We start from the raw sequence: 20,222 nt of genomic DNA, 5'->3' as shown, positions 1-20,222 counted from the left end.
GGAAAAGCAACAAGATCTGCATTTTAATCACCACACCTCATAATGAGAACGTACAGGCTGCCTCTGTCAGGACACACTGACTTCAGCTTCTTTTCACAAGTTCATCCCTATGCCACAAAGACTCTGCTTGGGACTTCATGTTCCATATACAAAAGCTGGCACTCTGTTGCCTTTCCTGGCTGCTCATTTGTATTTGTCTCCATTTATCATTACTGTATGAGCTTGAGAGAATAACAACTGTACGGGTTTTCTATACCAGGCAGCACTGTATTCAGTCACCATGTGTACATGTGCGTGAGAGGGCATTCTTATCTTCATGTTTTTTTCTCCTTTGCTGTTATGAACAATGGACTTTTATAGGTCTCTTTTTTTTCTTGAATAAAACCAGGACATTTTTGTGTTGAGCAGATGCTGCATGCAAAGGAAATTCATCGTATTTAAAATAGGTCTGTCCTGTAGACACAGCTGTCCTATAAATTGGTTTTGCTAGTTTATGTATAGATCTATTCGCTACTTCTTAATTGTGAAAAGATAAAAGTTCCAGCTCATTTAGGTTTTTATGCTACCATACTCCTTAATTGAGGACTTTTTCTTTTTGTTAGTGCTTTTTGTGTCAGGAATAGGTGGTAGCTTATGGATTATGGCCCCTGATGCCCTGCTTCTCATTGGTTGTTGCAAGCTTTTACCGCTGCCAAACAGCAGAATTGGCTACTTAGGCCTTGTTCACACCAAGCACGGAGCAGGTGCAGAGCAGAGCAGTTGCAGACCGGATCAAAACTGCGTCCAATGTATTCCAATGGTATTTTTTGCTCCAGTTCACATCGCAGCGTGCAGTTCCAGAGCAGGTGAAAAAACTGCAGCAGGCCCTATTTTACCTGCTCTGAATCTGCAAATGCATCAAAAACGCATACAAATGCCTGGAACGCACTGAAAGCCCATTATAAACTTTAAAAAAAAACAATTTTTTTAGCCATAAACGCGTCAAAAACGCATCTAAAAGACTAGCGTGCGTGTGCAGAAACCTGACCGGATCTGCTCTGCATTTGGTGTAAACAAGGCCTTACTGGTTTGCATGCTTTGAGGAAAGGCAAATGACTTTCAGCAGTTGTACCATGCTGGAAAGAGATCTCTACAAACTATAATAGGCATTTCTGAAAGGTTAATTATCCTTGGTTCTTCTACTATACAATGCTGGATCAAAGTGTGCTTAAATGGTTTGCCTCGCATATAAAGATTAGACCCAGCATAACATTAAAGGCCACCCTCCAGCCAATACATGTCCCCAAAGCAGAATACTATTCTGTTTTAGGGACATGTATCCTGCTTTGTGAACATGTATGCTCACAATACATGTCCCCAAAGCAGAATACTATTCTGTCTTAGGGACATGTGTTCTGCTGAGGGGACACTTGTTCAGTTCTGGCAACATCTGTATTTAGCCCTGGTGAGAAACTGCCCTGAAATCATCAGTCTGTGTTGTTTTAGAAAAAATGTCACCTGTCCCTTGAAGAAAAAGTATCGGTAATTGCTACCGGCAAATACATGAGGGACAGTACTTGTACTTGGTCTTAAAAAAGTGGTATTGGGACATCCCTAGTGGACAGGATACCAGAGGAGGAAGTGAAGGGAAATTTCCTCAGTGGGCTCCATCTCTATTTTATATAGAAAACCCTATAGCAGCGTTGAGGAAAAGGTGTCCAACCTATTAGGACACTATCAAAAAAATGTCAAAGTTTTTTTTTTCCAAACCAGGAAGTGTTTCAACCTCCTGTTGGTGGCAGTATAACCTGACTGTTTCAGAATTCCTGCAATCCTGTGTTCCTCAATGGATGGTAAAGACATTATATTATTGTTTTTAGCTTTAGATGAAAGCGTATATTTTTTCTCAATATGGAAGCGCTTCTCTTAAAGACGTAGTTGTCCAGTCAGAGTGTGGGTAAACCCTGTATGAACAGTTTATATTTGCTGTGAAAGCTTTACACAGGGTATGCACCAATCTTAACCCCATTAGGAAAGGCATGGGTTTTCTGCAAATGTACACTGCCCTGCTGGCACAGAATATTCCAACCTGGATTCATTTTTTGAGAAAACTTAACAGCACAGGACAAGTACAATAGCTCTCAGTCCTTCAGTATGGAGAAATCACAATATAAACATGCAATGTAAGTTATGATCAGAGGTTCATACTTTGTTTATGGAGGTAAGGTAAGATTTGACATATTTAGGTGTGTCTGTTATTGCCATATTCATAATACCATTTGTACACATAAAAAGTCATTGTATACCAGAAAAGGGCAGTTTGTATCTATTGGAGCTGTAAGCTTCTGGGAATTGTTTTTGCTTTGACAGAAACCCAGCATTAGTGTCAAGCAGAATTTGAAGTTATTAATGGATTGAGGAGTATTAGCAAGGCGTGCTGATTCAGGTGTAGAAAGTGTTTACCCAGAGGCGACGGAAGATTTCATCCGAAGGTCAGCTGTGTCAAGAGTGTATCATCTGTCAGGACAGAGATACTTGTGAAATGACGGGAGAAATGTAGAAATACTCTGGCAGGGGAGTGCCACCCTGCAGCTGCTAACTAGATATGCCAGGGACTAGTGCCAGCAGATCCAGGTAATGTAGGGGAGAGGTACCCTTTAAAGCAGAACGTAAACAAAAAAAAAATAGCAATCAATATTTTAAGCATATTTACACATAAAGAAGTTTACCCATGCCTTTTGGATTTGTTTTTGGTTAAACTGCTTGGACCTGATAATGTTCCATAAATATGTAGTATGTGTCCTAACTATATGCAGTGGGTTAGGCATATCCCTCTGTGTTATTTATTGACATGCGATTGATGCATGTTGCCAGCGTGCATGATGCACACTTTAATAAATTACACGCAGAGTGATTTGCTCATCACATAGCATCTGTCAACAGCTCTACCTGATTCCACTAGGAATTTAGTGGCGTCTGTTGTCAGTCTTTGTTGTACTGTCTTGCTGCCGATTTGTAATTATGGCTACATATGCAGGTTAGCATGCTATAATTTTTTTCATTGGCCTATAACGGGGCATGACCGGTAACAGCCATTTTCAAGCTTTTGTAAATAATTGGCCCATCCATCACCACAACCGTCCTCTCCTCAGTTCCCTTCACATGCCCCCAGTTCTTGGGAACAAATCTGTCATGGTTCGCAGATATCAACTATTGTCATAGTTTACAAAATGTATTTTTAACAATTTGTGTTTGTATGTATATACTTGCTTCCCTTCACATTTTGTACCTTTATCATTGTTTTATTAAATGTATCTATTAGTAATCTGTCATTTATAAAGAACAAAATGACCACCACCATAGACAGACCACCACCCATAATTTCTCATTGACCTTCGCCTGCTGGCATCCTGAACCCCATGATGGTAACATATGTAACGTAGTGGTGGGATATCCACCCAGAATTTTCAGGGCATGTGGATGCCTTGGATATATTCTATAACATTAAACAAAGCATTGGGTAATCTAGCTGCAAGAGTGTGACACCTTCATTACTGGCTTATCGGAGGCTAGTGTGAAAGTAAAGCTGGCCATAGACTGCTTAGATTTTCAAAATAATTTTTGTACAAAGGATGTTTCGTTCAACTTTCTGTTGGATGATGGGGTCAAATTGACGATTTCGACCCTAGTGACGAAAAAAAAGAATCGAAGGAGCAGGATGGAAAATGTTTCTTGAACAAACGAAATTCTAACCGTGAATGTGGTTTCCGTTCGGGGAAACTCCATTAATTCAAAAAATACAAATCTAATAGTGTATGGCTAGCTGTACAAGTACATGGCAATTGATTTTCATCATATGGGTACCTACCCAAAACTAAAATACGAGTTTTTGATAGATAGAGTTGTTAAACCTTTTTGAACAAGCATTAACTACGGAGTGCTAACCCTACTTCAAGGGCATTTTTGTTAATATTTCCTTTGCTCCTCTACTTTTTTGTTGTTGCCTACATAGATTTCATTATACTACTCCTTTCTTGTTAAGCTTGGTTATAAAACTGTATGTATGCTACTGGGGTTGGAATTTATCTTGTGGTATGACATCTCCATGCTTAGTTCTTTTGACTTTCACATCTGTGTTTTGAAAAAGTTAAATTAAAATTATTGAAATGAAAATAATTGGGACAGCTTCTGACTACCAAAATAAAGCATTTTTCCCTTCTAGTGGACATCATGTCATTCCTATTGTGCAATTTAGCAAAAAAGCTGCACCAAACCAAATTTTCAGGAACTGCTGGTTACTGTGGATTGTTTTGTCCTGGCCACAGTTCTCCATTAAACTGCTGAAGGTGAATTTTATTTATTTATTTTTATTATCTGCACAATAAAGTTTGAGCTCTGATCGAATCACATACTTCTTTACTTCCCCCAGTGGCCAGCGAGAGTCTCATCAAGTTGATTCATGGCTCGGCCTTGTGAAATCAGGCTGCTTTCTCTCTGCTTGTGTCAGGCTGGTTACTATTGTGACTCTCCAGATCATCTTACTGAAAGTGACAGCATATGTCACTCTGCATCCTTTACCCGCATCCTTTTGCTCACACAGGGAATTCCACTTTACATTTCCTGCTCTACATACATCTCTTAAATTATTCTTTGGTGTTTCTGACCTATATCTGTGTAGACAGGTTATAGTTTATCGATGCTGCTTCTGGTTCGCTGACTTCTCTCAAGCGACTTTTTGTGCAGCATAAAATATTCTCTATTCCTTTCCCATAAATATGTCAGCAAGTTAAGCTGCTTTTCTTATGAATTATTGATGTTCTTACTTTTTTACAACTATTTTATTTTTTTCTGGAGAATCATAGATGTTTACGTTGGCCGTGCGGCAGACCTTTAGGCTGGATTCACACCTGGGCGTAGCATAGGCACGTTTTTTCTGCTAGTTTTTTAGCATGTTTTTCCGTTCAGTGAAACGCGCATTTCACTGGCGGTATGATTTTTTTTTTTTAAATTCCTTTTTTTTCTCTCTCTTAAAAAAAAAACTTTTTTATAAAATGTTGTTTTAACTTTCAAACTTCCCGCCGGTTCCACCCCCCTGCGACGCGGCCGCTCGCAAGGGACGGAAGTCGGCAGCCGCCGGAGGACACAGCGGGGATCACGGACAAGGTAAGTCCTACGCTGTATTCCCGAGTGTGGCTCGGGGTTACCGCTTTGATAACCCCAAGCCACACTTGGGAATACCAATGGAAACGTGCGGAAAAGCGCCCCAAAGAAGCTGCTGTAGTTTGGGCGCAGGGCATTTTTCAGGGGTGAACCCGGCCTTAGGATCTATCTCATGTTATACTACCCACCACACTTTTGGTTTTCCACCTACAAGAGTCAAGTCAAAGCAGGTGTATGTGGAGGGTTTTTTTTTATACCATAGGATTAGGCAATTTAGGAAGATTTCCTTCAAGACAATAAAGAATATTAAAGGGGTGGTAAAGTCACAGCATATACTATTCTGTTAAAATATTGGTATTGTAATAGGAATACATATTATAGTTTTTGATAATAAAATCATGCCTTAGTTGGAAAAAAAACACCCTTTTATGCCCATCACTTTCAACAACTTCCTGGATTCCTGTGCTTTGCATCTCTTTCCCTGCTGCTTGATGTGACATGATCTTTATTTCTCTCAAGACTACTTATTGCTTCCAAGTTGTGATACAAAGAAGTACATATTCATGGTTCCGAGTGAAATTGTGTCACTGCATTGAGGAAGTACATCCTATGGGCATTTCAATAAGTAAGCTTACAAACTTCAACATCTATATGGTTATTAGGAGTGGGATAGAACTTATGGAATTTCAATATAGAAATACATATTTTTAGTTTTTGACCATAAATACCCTTTAAGGTAGTACACAAGTACAGATTTTTAAAGACGATCAACAAAAATGAAAAAAAGTTCACTGGAACTGAAGCATGCAATCGATCAAATTCCACACTTTACAGATACCGATCATCACATTTCGATCGCTTGTGTTGGATTTTTATCAATCTCTGTAAATATACCGAGACGTGTCAATAGACTAATTCTTCAAAGGGTTTTCTGTTGATGACTTCTGAATCAACAGTTTTATGCAACGCCAAATTTTCTTATACTTTTTCACACCTTCTTACTATGTGATATAAATAAATAAATTCATGCAGAGTATCCTCATTGCAGACTTCTGTTTCACAATGATTTAGCAGAGGGGAATATTCTCATCCGGGTTTTGTTTACCACTGCTCTCATTTTATATTGCACAATTCATCAATAGTTGTAGCAGATTTGAACAGAGCTAGACTTGTCAGACACAGGCTTTACATTACAGTGTACAGGTAAAAAGCAGAGCACACCATAAAAAGTCAGTGACCGCAGACTGAGTCATATCCTTCACTGTCTTATCTAGCCATTGCACAACTATACCACATCATCTCGTTGTTGATGTTTCAGTCCCTTGCAGCATTGTGTTGCCTTGGCTCTTTGCCATTGTTTTCCAAAGTCATGCCTTCCTCTAAATCCTCAGCCATTTTGTTTAAAGGGGGAATGGCATACGTTTCCCCAGAGAAGGAAGTGTTGGGTACATTTTTGCATTAGGCTGTTAAAATCACCTGCCAGCCTTTTATTGGAAATTCACATATATATTTTTAATTATAAAGTCTGTACCTCAGTAGTATGTGGATAGTTTCCTTTGTGTAGTCTGCTTAATGTCAGTTCTGAACAATTTATATGTGACATGGACACATATTATAAAAAATTACATGCCAGTAAAAGGTTACAATTATTGAAGAAAATCTATATTTACCCCATAATTCATCTCAGGCATCTGGCTGCCTTTCTACTTAAATCCCTATAGCTGTTGGTATAATGGCCTTGGATTGGAACCTAGGAAAATGTAATCCAGTGTGTTTCTTTGATCCTGAGACCAATGCCACCTTGTGCAAACACACATGTGGGACGTTGCTTAGCACAGAATCATTGGACCTAAGGCTTCAGTTTTGCACAGCAGAAGACTGATAAATGGGGCAGCGTGGAATTAGGCAAATTGTAGTTTAACCCCTTCATGACTGAGGCCTTTTTTTCATTTTTTGCACCCATGTTATATTCCACATTTTAGGTCTGAAAATGACTTAAAACCCCGAAACATTATATATTTTCTGATGGTGTCCGGCGGGGGGGAGGGGGTGGCCCCTTCTACGGGACACAGAAGCGATCTGGCGACAGGTAAGTCGCCAGAATTGCTTCTGTTGTAAAGCCGACAGCCGGCTTTACAAGTTATTGTCGCCGGGAGTCTGTTTTAAACAGCCCCGATGCTGGTGACGTATACTTTACGTCGTTAGTCACGAAGGGGTTAAGAGAAATCTATAGTCCTTTTTTTAGATATACATGTGCATTTGCGCAATTGTCTTAATGCACAGAATCCTATCGGAGTGTGTGAATGTTTTAGTTATGTCTTTGTATATTTGCCATGTATATGTTCAAATGGGAGACCTACTTTCTCATTGCATATAAATGCCCGCTTAGTAGAGCAACACAGGGACAGTGCTTTGCTCTTTCTTTCTATCAAGTGCAAGTCTACAAATCCGCTCAGACCAATAGATACAATAAACTCTGTGTGCAACTAATAGATTTTAGAGCACTCCAGTGTGGATGCTGCCACTGCAGGTATAGTTGCCTCCTAGAGCCGGGGCGGCCAACTCCGGCTCCCCCAGCTGTGCTTTAACTACAAATCCATACAAAAACATGTCTCTGCCTCTGTGCCCATACCTTTTAACTGTCAGTCTTGCAATACCTCATGGGACTTGTAGATCCACTACAGCTGGAGGGCTGCAGTTGCCCATCCCTGCCCTAGAGGGAGATTCTACAAACCTGCATTTTAAATATGATCATCCAAATGTGAAACCATGAAAACATGTGTTACACAAAACATGTAGTTACAGTTTAGGCAAACATTACAATAATTACTAATAATGAACTCACTGGGAATACACAATAATTTCCTTTATAAATGGTGGTTTGAATAATTGACTGGTTTTTACTTGTTGAGAGGGATTGCTTTTTTTAAAACACTCTCTATATGTTAATAATCATACTCTGCTAGCCAGAGAGCACCTTTTAATATGCTGGTAGTTGTAGGAAATATTTTTACAATGCTATCATTTTACGTAGTGCAATTTAAAGTAAGTATTGCAGGCAAAGGTTCAAAAATAAACAATTATTTAAATACACAGCAAGGCGTATGCAACAAAAACAACATACAATTTGAGTTAGAAACCTGCCCATAGGGGTTGAAATTTTCAATGAATGATATTACAGCATATGAACAAAGCTGCACTGGTTTAGAGAGAGACCAGTGCTTGACGCAGGAAGATTAGGGTACAGCAAAATATATAATCACTTGCATGGATCATATCAATATGATTTGTTTTTTTTAAGGCATTTAAAGCATGCTTGCATTAAAATTGTAGGTAAAGCTGGTCATACACCTATAGATTATCTGCAGTTTTTCTATGGTCAGATGGAAAAAGTGCAACAGATTCCTCCATCTACGCTAAACTGTGTGGTTTTAACTTGTTAATGCCATTTTTGTGCACAGGCATGTCCAAAAGAGAGGATTTTGGTGCAGGATGTAGGAAGGGTGGGATATATTAGGTCAATCAAAAGGGGGCAGAAGGAATAAGTTCACTTTCTCTGAAAATGCACTTATTCTTTAAAAATTCCTGCCTCAAGAATACAGCGCTTACTTTGAAGTCTGCTCTCCTTTTGATGAGTCTTAATTGCAAATAATTTTTAGAAACATTAAAAATCACTATCTGTGGCCACATGTTTAACTTATCTACGTATTGTAACCCTTGTAATACCAAAAGCATTGCTAGTGTGTGAATTTGACTTGACATTTTAGGCATCTGGTTTTATAAGCTTTAACATGTTTTCATAGTCTATTCCAAAACATGTGGATGTGCGTTTCTTGCTGACTGTGTTGCTTTCCTCTATTCATCTTGTCTGACTTCATATATACTGAGGTTACATAGGACGCCTTCTACTGTCTCTCCTCATCTTTTACCATTCTCCTGCCCTCTTCAATCCCAAGGACTTTAGATCCTTGAGATGTCCCGATAACGCAGAAAGGAGATTTGTTTCTGACAATCAAATAGTGTAGCTAATCAGAAACTGTCAACACCTGCTGTCTATATAGTCATAAAATATTTGATGTAGAGGCAACGAGTCTGCCGGTAATATATAAGCAATCAGAGGTAGCCTGCTCCCCAGCAATGAACCCTGCCACCATTCAGAGGAAGGTTTCTAATAAACATGACCCAAACACAATTATCTGGTTCAATCATCCGTATATTAAGCTTCAAAGATAATGAAGTGGGGCAAAATCCATGTATCTGAGGCTCCCATCTTATCCAACTATATGAAAACAATCCACAGTGGCACTCGCGTAAATGCACGAAACACACCTGAGTTAGTGAAAAAAACTTACTTGGGAAGACGCTCACCGTATTCATGTCAATTTTGGATCATTTTTTCTATCTGACAAACATGATTGTGTATAGAAGGTCTGAATAAGAATATCTATACTGCAGTGGGGTGGAGCTTATGGCCCACTCTTAAAGAGTAACTTGAAAATCTGGAAACACAAATGGCCAGCTTTGTACTCTGAGCCTTATGTTTTTTGGAGAACTCTATAAAATCCATATTTTGTAGTTGGCTTTGATAAAAATTATTTGGTGTGCTCATACAAATTTAAAATGATTTTGGATAATTAGTAACATTTGTGATCGGAGAGCAAAGGTGAGCTCTCTCTCAAGGTTCTGGCAGAGCAGAGCTTGGACATTTTTGGCAGTAGCCAACAATTACAATGTTCTCCTAAACAGCAGAAGAAAGATGATGCATAGACACAAACTTCTCCTACAGCACACCTAGCGAGGACACCCTTCTCTTGATGGCCCTCTTAAGTAAAAATTGTGCATGCATACTTACAAATCTGTGTTACCTTTTGCATCATCCATATTTTATAGTATCTATATGCCATCCTGTGGAGGTTGTTCATTTGAACTTTGGGGAGGTTATGAAAGCTGTGTCACCATATGATTGAAATGATGTAACCATTTCCTCAAAGGAAGTTCTTTGTAGCAACCACTTTCAACCTTTTATATGAAGAGTTTGCGGAGCTGAATCCCCTTATGTGCTATAACATTTGTTGTGCCATAAAACAATACACTCTTTTTTTTTGTGACCAAAATAATTCGTTATTCAAAAAAATGTGCCATTTATACAACCGAAGTGAGACCCTATAATCAAACACAATAAAAACAATGAGAATATTAAGTGTCAATACTATTAATAATTGAACCAACAAAAATCAATTAACCAGCAAATTTAGAGGGTATGTCCTGCAGCCACAAGGTGATTGCAGTGTTGCAACCCAGCGCCGCAAAATCTTCATATACATTTTCTAAGGCTTTCCAGTCTGTTATTGTGGCAGCTTTATTTCCCATATTATTGACATCTCATCCACAAGCGCAGATTAACAGTTCCAATTCCACTTTCAACCTTTGCCAGGAATTGGTCATGTAATAAAGAGCATTTTTTGTGCCCACCCTAATCCTCCCTACCCTCTGCTCTTCCATAAGCCAGTTGTTTTCTCTTTTTTTTATTTATGCAGCTGACAAAAAAAGGAGTTAGAAAACGCAACAGGACTGGGAGGAGCCACATTATTTTGTGCAGTGTTGATCTCCGCCCCTTATGCAAATATAGGAACATCTTAGTGAGAGGGAGATTTGGATAGCCTAAGACCTGTGGGTTTTAAAGCTTGCAGAGCGGAATCAAATAGGTCATAGTGAATCCCAGGTCCTGCACTGTGCCTGCAGGGAGACCTTTTGGTAAAGACAACGTTTTGCAAGTGCACCCACTTTAATTATTTTGAAATTAACATTGCATTTTGCACTACCTTGCAATTTTAGTGTGCTTGCAGTCAAAAAAATACTTTTAAGTAACATGTGAACCCATTTTACACTGGTTACTGCTCAAGGGCACTGCTAATGTTGCATTATATCGGACACAGGTAGTGATGCTACAGGAAAAATATGACTGCAGTTGCTCACCCTGAAGGGACAGAACAAGGGGTAGTAAAGGGCCAATTGCACCTATCCTGGGTTAGAGTGTGTTGCAGTATTATGGTATGGGTAAATACATACCATGTGTTTTTCAAGTTTAATTGCGATCGTAGAAACTCCTGCAGAAATAGCCATGTGATACATAGGTCATTTTCTTTTTTGTCTGCAGAGTAATTGTATGACAGTCCTGAAAATGTCAGTTTATTCTGTGAGATGATTGTTTATGTGGGTTGGTGATAATAATGAAACAATTACATAGGTGTGGTGCCTAGTGATCATGCTGTGACGACAAAGTATGTGTGTCACAAAATGACACCCTGTTACCCTCTCGGTTCTGGCCATGTTTTGTAAAATCAAAACTTGTAATTTACATTTATATTCCTTGCCTGATGTTCACTAAGAGGAGATAACCCCAACGAGTGTTTATCCAGGCAAATCTCATATATCTGTAAGTGCCTGTAAATCTGGGCAATGTTTGAGTTGAACATAAGCATAGCTTGACAAAAAAATGTAAAGTTTACCAAACTGTGGATATGAATGAAGATATATGAAGATTTTATATGTGAAGACTGCTTGGTTATTTTTGACCTTTTATTTTACATTGGATCACATATTCTTTTCTGTGAGAAGAGATATTTGTGTATTCTGTAGAGAACTAGTCAGTAATGACTTGTCATTGTCCAATTTCATTTTGCCTGTCAACAAAAAATAAAGAATAACCACATTGCTGATATCATCCATTTCATATTCTCCTTCAACTAACCTTCTGGCCTGACATTTAAGAGAGATTTCTACAATCTGAAACAGACATTTGTGCTTTGTAGACATGATTCTCTCACACTGGAGACAGATGCAGCTATATACACAACAAACTGTCTTTGATGGTGATTGGCACTAATTTTTGTAGTATTCAATGACAGCTGAAGTACATCTATTACATAATCTTTTTTTCATACCTACTGATTTTACTGGAGTATATTGTTTGTATTGACTGTTTTTTACTGTCCACATTGTGTTGCATTTAGGGCCAATTATATAAAGAGACGGAGGGGCTTTCATCCCAGGCTCACTGGAAAAGCAACCTTCCCTTTTATATTTTCGAGTTCCATTAAGAGTTAAATAGAGAGAAGAATTATTACTACTGCATATGTATATGCTAGATAGATGTCAGGGGGCTGCCATACCAGTTTGGTTTTTGCCAGTATTCGGGCATTGCCTGCCTTGGAGGACCTGCTATAACCATTTACAACCTTTTATACACATTCATGATATACATACTTGCAGATATATTGCAAATATGCTACATTTTCACATTTTACCCTTTTCTTTTGTATGGACTAAAAAGTCCCAGATAGTCTCCAGTGGTGCTAAGACAGAGTCTAGAGAGACATTTGTGGTGCATTCCATTTTTGCAGGTACTTCATAGGTCTTGTTTCTGTCCTAAGAATTTAAGGACCTTACATTTAGTCATTACTTTAACAGGGATCTATTTACATTTGCATACAAAAATGAGGGTTGGAGATGACCAGTGGATTTTCAGTACACGCCATGTGCTGTTAAAGGAGCCCTTACAGGAAACCACCACACATCAACATTCCACATTTTTCTTGGATATGGTAGCATAGATAACTAAGGGTCACTGTTGAGATGAGCTTGACAAAACATAAATGTTAGACTGGGTCCTAACATTTTGTTGTGTGGATGCATGTCCAGTTATAAGAACAAGGAATGCAGTGCTAGAGAAGTAAATACATGGGATAATTGTGGGATCAAGGTTTAAAGACCTGGCAACAAACATCCTTTTTGGGCAAAGGACAGAGTAAGATGCTCTTTTAGAAGTAAAAAAAAGATGAGAGAGTATATTGTTTAAATATATTGCTCATTTTTTCTTGTGTTTCCACAGTCCTCCTGCTCCTCCCAGGAAAAGCTGCACCAGTTACCATATCAACCAACGCCTGATGAACTCCATTTTTTGTCCAAACATTTCTGCACGGAGAGCATTGCCAGCGATGACGGATGCCGCAACACTCCACTGCGACCTCGCTCCAGGAGTCTCAGGTGTGTTCTCTGCCACTGTCGAATAAAAAAAAAAAAAATCTATCAGAATTATATTTACCCTTGTACCAAATGTGAAATGTGAACTTAATATAATCAACCTGTGTATAGAAAGTGCCTGCATAATTTTTATGGCTGACTGGGAAAAAAATTCTACATTTTCATAAAGAAATATACCACATGCAAGCCATTGTACGCTAGTAGTGTGGCTCTTATTAGGTTTGTTATTGAAAAACATGGGTGTTCCAAGCCATTAAGCTAAACTAATGGCATCTATTTTAAATCTTGACTACTTGAACGTCCATATTCACCAAGCAATCACCTCAGTCAGTGGGGGTTTGCTGAAGGCGAAGTCTACTCTTTGGTTACAGTTCTGATTTGAGTGGATGCTGGGGATTTCGTTTAAAAGCTAACTTTCATCAAGACTCTGATGGTGAGATATAGCCACTGACTTCCAGGCCTGGTCCTTTCAACAGTGGGGTGCTGCTTTCTCTATTAAAGAACTCTGTACTGTAAAATAAATTATTAAAAAAAGAATCCAGAGTGAAGAAACACTTTAGTTTAGTTAGTTAATGCATCCCAGTGATGTGGAAGCAAAATACAGATACCGTTTTCCAGGGTAAATAACAAAATATTCGTACTCTATGACCCCGTCTTTCTTTCCCATGCTACTTCTGTTCTCTAATCTAACTATCTTTAAGTGGCTCTAAACTTAGGAGTAAAATCTTAAAAATGTATTCAAGTACCTTAAAGTGGACCTTTACCCCTTCAAATAAAAATCACATCAGCATTATGCTCTGCATGCTGATATGAAATCATCTTACATTTAATAGCTAAAGAAACATATTTTTATTCTACTTAGTTTATTTTTTTCCACTTCCTGGTCCACTGTTAGGTAATCGTGCCTGAGGCTTACATTCTGGGAGAGTTAAATCAAGAGTGCATTGCTGGCAAATCTCATCTGTAATCTCGAGATCTAAGGGAAAGGCAGTTTCCTCCCCTGAGATGATGTGCATGGTCACATGTCCTAGACACATATGCCAGAGTTCCAGGAAGTAAAGGGAGATCAAGAAACCTGCCCTTAGTTAAAATGGCCACTGTCAGAAGACTGGGGAAGAAATGAAAAAAATTAAGCTTTACAAAGAATACAATGCCGGCAATTATCTAGAAGTATGTATGCCTTTCTTATTTTGAAGATATGGGTAAAGTTCCTCTTTAACTATTAACAAAAATGTAGCTTATTTGTGTATCACTTGACTGTAGATCCTCAAATCATCTCTGAATTGGTGCTGGAGGGTGGCTACGTTTGTTCCCCATGGTCCCTGTGCGTGCTGTAAAGTACCACTCCAAGCTTGCTCTCATGATGGCCTACAATACAATTTAGCTTAATAAACATGAGCTTGTAGTCCATCATGGGAGCAAACTTGGAGCGGTAGCCACCCTCCAAAAGGAAGGACAGGGTCAACACCAATTCAGAGATGATTTGAGGATCTTCAGCTGAGTGATACATAAATGAGGTACAGTTTTGTTAATAGTTAAGGTACTTGGATGCATTTTTGAGATTTAACTTTTGAGTTTAGTGTCACCTTAAGGTGTATGTTTAGACAAAATAATAAGAAAAAATATGCAGTACATTTCTGAAATACATGCACATTGCCCATGTTTTATCCCTTTAAAGACCCTGCAACTACAGAAAAATTAATGTTGATCTGCCAGAAAGGCACTCAACTCTTAATTTCCTAATATGGCCTGACATCACACATGATGTTTGTGGACTGAGTGATGTCAGCCCTACCTATTGTCTTTTGATAAACTTTGTAACCCCTCCTACTGTTTCTTATCCAGAATACAGGGACTAATTGACTTGTAGTTCAAGATAACAACAGGCAGTGCTAAATAGTGTATTTGTATATGACACAAGCCAAAAGCACAGCACAAAGGACAGCTCTGAATTTCTGACAAGATCATCAGGTTTTGGACTTCCAAAACAGATATAATAAAATGCTATATTTAACAGACAAAAATGGAGCAAATAGGAGAACCTCATTGTCCAGGTTTAACTACACGTTAATCAGACACCCTCTAAGCTTTTCTAATTTAAATGGACACCGCTCTCTAAAATTCTTATTACTTGAAATGCAAAAGTGATGAAACACCTTCCCACATTGTCTGCTCCAACTAATAGTAACGTTTCCCCTGTCTATAAAAATAACTTTCTTGTTGGAGAAAAATGCCTGTACACCTACAGGAAATTACTTGTTACCTTCCCTGACACCTTTGTAAATTCTGTAATCTGGCTTGGAAAATATTGTTTGCCCTATATCTTACCTGATGACTGATGCCCTTACTGTATTACATCACGAGGACCTACACCTGCTTTTTCTATTGTAAGGCATTTTGAACCAACTGTAATGCCCCCACCTTCCACTGTTATTAGCCTCCTTTGCTGGAGGCTAGAGCCTGAAGAAGTGATGTTGGGATCTGGTCATTGGAGACATTGAGAGAAAATAGTGATATCTGTAGGCACCAAAAAATCAAAAATCAAAATTTCCGTTACAAATAAGCTTAAACTTTACTAAAATAATAATGCCTTTTGTATCATCGACATTCTTGCTAAGAACTAGTGGCATTTCCTTACATCCACCAGTTAGACTAAGTTCAAATAGTGACTGGTGGCTGAGGAGAAGTACCTTGCAGTGTGTTGTTATACACCAGAACCAATCCAAATGAAAATAAACATTTATAAAATTGCAAAGTGAGTTCTAGTTGCCAGCTTTCTTCTGAAGCTAGTTTCCTGGCTATCTCTGGCCCTGCATTTCTCAACTTCTTTTCAATCGTGGCACCCTTTAAAAGTTTGAAAAGTCTCTAGGCACCTCAGTCTAAAATGCAATGGATTTTAAAGGTGAACCTCATGCAAAAAAATGTGGGGTCCCCCCTTCACATCAGAGTCTTCAGTCGCCTCGTCACATCAAAGTTCTCAGTCCCTCTTCATATCCGAGGCCTACCATCACAAGATTTCAAGGCACCCCTGAGAAATCCAAGAAAGTACCACAGGGTGCCACGACACACTGGTTCAGAAAGGCAGAGTTAGCCAATGATACTTTTTAAATAATTAACCAAAAACAAGTCAACAGTTGGTGAAGTCAGAGGAAAGGTCTGCATAACTGCTTCTGGCAAATGCATTAAAGCATTAGGGTCATCCAGGCAACTAAAAGTTTGACAATGTTATCCTATGTATTTTTTTTAGGTGCTCAGACAATAAACGCTAATGACAGTGGTTGCTCTGAATATCTGCACACAACAGATGTATGCACCTTTCATTGCCATAAGGCGCAGCTTATTTGTTAATGTCCTATTAGTAAAGCCACACTGTTCATTGAACAACACACCCATAATGAAGCCCTACGCTATCATTCCAATGTTTAGGAAATGTCTGCAAGCATTTTATCACCTCATGCAGTGGGGAGACATTTTTATATACTGTATGTATAGAGATTTATTATTTGGCTAATTGATCATTGTACTATCCACTAATCATAGAGCAGCATTCAGCAGTTTGAAAATGTCAGACTAATGATTTCTGTCAGCTAGGTTATTACTGTGAACCACACCTACATTTCGTCATGCAGAATTCCCACTTAGGAGTTGTATTGACCTGTGATTTATGTTTTCTTTGTTGGCAGCCCTGGACGTACACCTGCATGCTGTGACCATGAAATCATCATGATGAATCATGTGTACAAAGAACGGTTCCCTAAGGTAATCCTGTGTAATGCACTAACTTGGCCTGATGGCTTACTCTAATGCAGTTGTTTTCAGCTACTGTTCTATGGCCCCTTTGTGGCCTTCAAGTGATTGTCACTGACCCTTCGTGAACAGGCAGAGTACAGATTAAATAACTTCAAGTATAAATTGTACACTTTACTGAAGTAATGTATTTTGTCAAGCACAATTTGCAAAAAATCTTTATAACAAAGGCTGTCCTTATTGCGTAATCAAGAGCTAAGAGGGCTTTTGAATCACACCTACAGACTGCGCTATTCTACACAGTCATTGTCTGACATCTGTAAATATTTCAATATTCACCCTTGGTTTAATGGTGCAGTCTTTCCCACCAAGAAGGATTTACTTGCATTCTCTCACTGCCAAAACATAAATGTCAGGTTGTAGGGACCTCTGGTGCTTTGCCCAAGCTCAGTGCTGATACTCAAGAAAAAAAAAAACTGATGCATTACATCGTTGCTCTCAGGGAAATTAATCTAAAGGCTTTGTTAATTTACTGTTACCAATCCACTAACAGCCTGGACACAATGTCAATTATCCATGTTCAGGTAGAAAACAGGGCAACCTTGCACATGAGCCTTACAGCACTATTGAACTCACAATTTTTCACTGACGGAAAGAGAATACAAATAAATAGAAAAGTAAAGTTAATACGTTTTTGTTATTATAACAGTTTGGGAATGAAGATTCAGATTCTTACAAATGCCCATTCCTGGCCACTTCTCTTTTAAGATTTTTCTTGAGTATAAACTCTTATTATTAAAATAAGATCTGAGAGTAAAAAAAAGATTGTAAAAACTGGTAAAAAAACTGACAACAATTTGGCTGTGATAGGCAACACAGAATAATGCTTTTTGAATCATTTTAATTTACATATCCTAGACTGTTTTGATTTTGGAGAACAATTGTGGTATAATTATCTTATTCTGGACACATCTGCTGTTTAAGTCTGTAGCTAGTCTGTTCTCCGGTATTGTTGAGGTTGACAGCACGGCATATGAGACTTCTAAAAGAGTATCTGCTATTTTCCTCAGGCCACGGCTCAGATGGAGGAGAGACTGCATGAGATTATAACCAACTACGACCCTGACAACATGCTTCCGCTTGCAGATGGCGTGCTCAGCTTCACCCACCATCAGATTGTGGAGCTGGCTCGAGATTGCCTGGACAAATCCCACCAGGGTCTCATTACCTCAAGATACTTCTTGGAGCTGCAGCAAAAGTTAGAGAAATTATTACAAGAGGTAATGTTTTCATTGGTGACAATGAGCTGTTGAAATGCAACAGAAGTGATTTACATTCTACGAAAAACAACATTAACAATAAGGGCCAATATCTAAAGCAGCTGTATGGACTAACTGTAGCCATTCCCCTGCCTTTAGAAAGCAAAATCCTTTGGCACATTTATAACCCAACATCCGTGTGCTTTACAAATGTGCTTCTGTTTCACTTGCTTTGAGACTCTGAAGCAATGGATGCCCCATTTATTTTAATCAATGGGAGGAAAAAAGTCCTGTGAAGTGGAGGAATCCTGTTACATGACTTTGACAGGTCCTGTGACAGGGCTCTCCTCCTATCTGGGAATGTTCTTTGCAGTCTTATGTAGAGAACACCCCACAGGTAAATGCAAGCTCCACACTCCAATCTGCATTTTATAAATACATCTTAACTGCAGTGTGGAATAATCAGAGTGATCTGATTGTGAGGAGAGCTATTCTTTTTTTGTTTTAGATGGGCTTCTGAGAGATGCTAAACCTTTTAAATGCTTCAGTTCATGGGTGTGCAGTCTGTTTTCTCTCTCACTATTTTCATACCAGCCAAGGGAAGATATATCACACCTGTAGCTTGTTAGCTGTGCTAGCAGGCTGCGGCTTGGATCTCTACAATTACAGACAACTGTAAGATCATAAATCACTTATGAAATAAGTAATTATAGTGTAAATTGTAAGTTTTGAATATTTACATTTCAGTTTTATTTTGGAAGAAAGTGGGTGGACATAGGGAAATAAACAATATCCTTTAACTGCTTCTTGGCCATTTGAAATCACATGCTATAGATTTTGCAATGGGTGTGACACTGCTAACTGACAATCAGTAGTGTATTCCAATTGGCTACAGCATTTGTAAACATTCTGTATTTGTAAACAATCCCTTTGCTTCTACTACCGTGAAGCTGGCTGTCATGATTCGGTTATAGCTGGACACAGATGCAATTTTGTGGTCGTTTTTATTTGTTCTAGATTGATTGTTGGTTGAATTAATGTAGACATCCTGATGACCAATGCGGTTCCTGTTGGGAGGATTTTTCTATGTGGGAGCAATACAGTAAACTGACATTCATTAGCACATTTTTGTACAAGGCCTGTGGAGAAAGCAAGGTGGCAGCTGAAACACGTACTATTGCATCTATTTCCAAAAATGATAGAAGACTTTGTTGCAGAGATTTCCCTTTATTTCCTGCTCCAATGATAGGTGGCAGGAGGTGAAGCAAAATCTCCCTAATGAGGTCATGGACAGCTGTAAAAACTTGACAGAGGTTCTAACGCTTGACCGCTTTATCCAAGCCTAAAGAAATTACGTTTTGGCTGTAGTTTGCCTGGTATGTTTCCTCTTTGTATGGACTTTAATGGAAATTGTACTACATGTAGCATGGAAAAAAATTCACAAAGAAAAAGACAACATTTGTAACTGAACTGCTTCCTCTCTTCCTCCCATTGTGTTGATACTGAGCTATAGACACTGTAGCTCCCATACAGCATCTTAAAGCATATCTCAACCAAACAACAAAAATTGAATATATTGCAGATTACCAATCCTTAGTTGTGGTGGCTGCTTTATTTATTTTTGGTAGGCTGTCCCCCTTTATTTTACCCTGGAGATCCTTTAAATAACACACTTCCTGTCTTAGGGTGGCTCCACTCTATGGAATAGCAACATAGCCACCCCTAGACAGTAGCATTGTCTCCCTGTGGAGAGGGTAGTGTTAGAATCATTAGAAAATTTAGATGAACTTGACTAACAACTTAAAGCTAAATTCCATTGACCATTGTAAGCACCCCTGTCAGTGTTGAATGGTTTGTCTATTGTCAACCCTCTGTCTGCCACTTTTGCTGGACAGCTTGGTCTGCTAAAAGAAGGTTGAAAAATAACACTTACTGGCCGGATCACCAGATGAAAATATAGGGAAAAAAAGAAAGTAAATGCAGCCACCACATTTAAGGCAAAAACAAGTAAGGTAATATTTTAAAACAATATCT

The 20,222-nt window shown here is 38.7% G+C and overlaps 1 protein-coding gene across 1 annotated transcript in view; it reads left to right on the top strand.

Annotated features, from left to right (window-relative positions):
- The window catches only part of MAST4 (microtubule associated serine/threonine kinase family member 4), a 442,223-nt gene that overhangs the window by 357,542 nt on the left and 64,459 nt on the right, over positions 1-20,222 (top strand). The window contains 3 exon segments of the mRNA XM_018569292.1: positions 13,031-13,185; positions 16,866-16,941; positions 18,000-18,209. Of these exon segments, the coding sequence (XP_018424794.1) occupies positions 13,031-13,185; positions 16,866-16,941; positions 18,000-18,209 (441 nt within the window).

Source organism: Nanorana parkeri, unplaced genomic scaffold (genome assembly GCF_000935625.1).
Source record: "Nanorana parkeri isolate BGI_ZX_2015 unplaced genomic scaffold, ASM93562v1 scaffold34, whole genome shotgun sequence".
NCBI lineage: Eukaryota > Metazoa > Chordata > Amphibia > Anura > Dicroglossidae > Nanorana > Nanorana parkeri.
The sequence above is the reverse complement of the archived record's forward strand: the minus strand, read 5'-3'. Positions and strand labels throughout refer to the sequence as shown.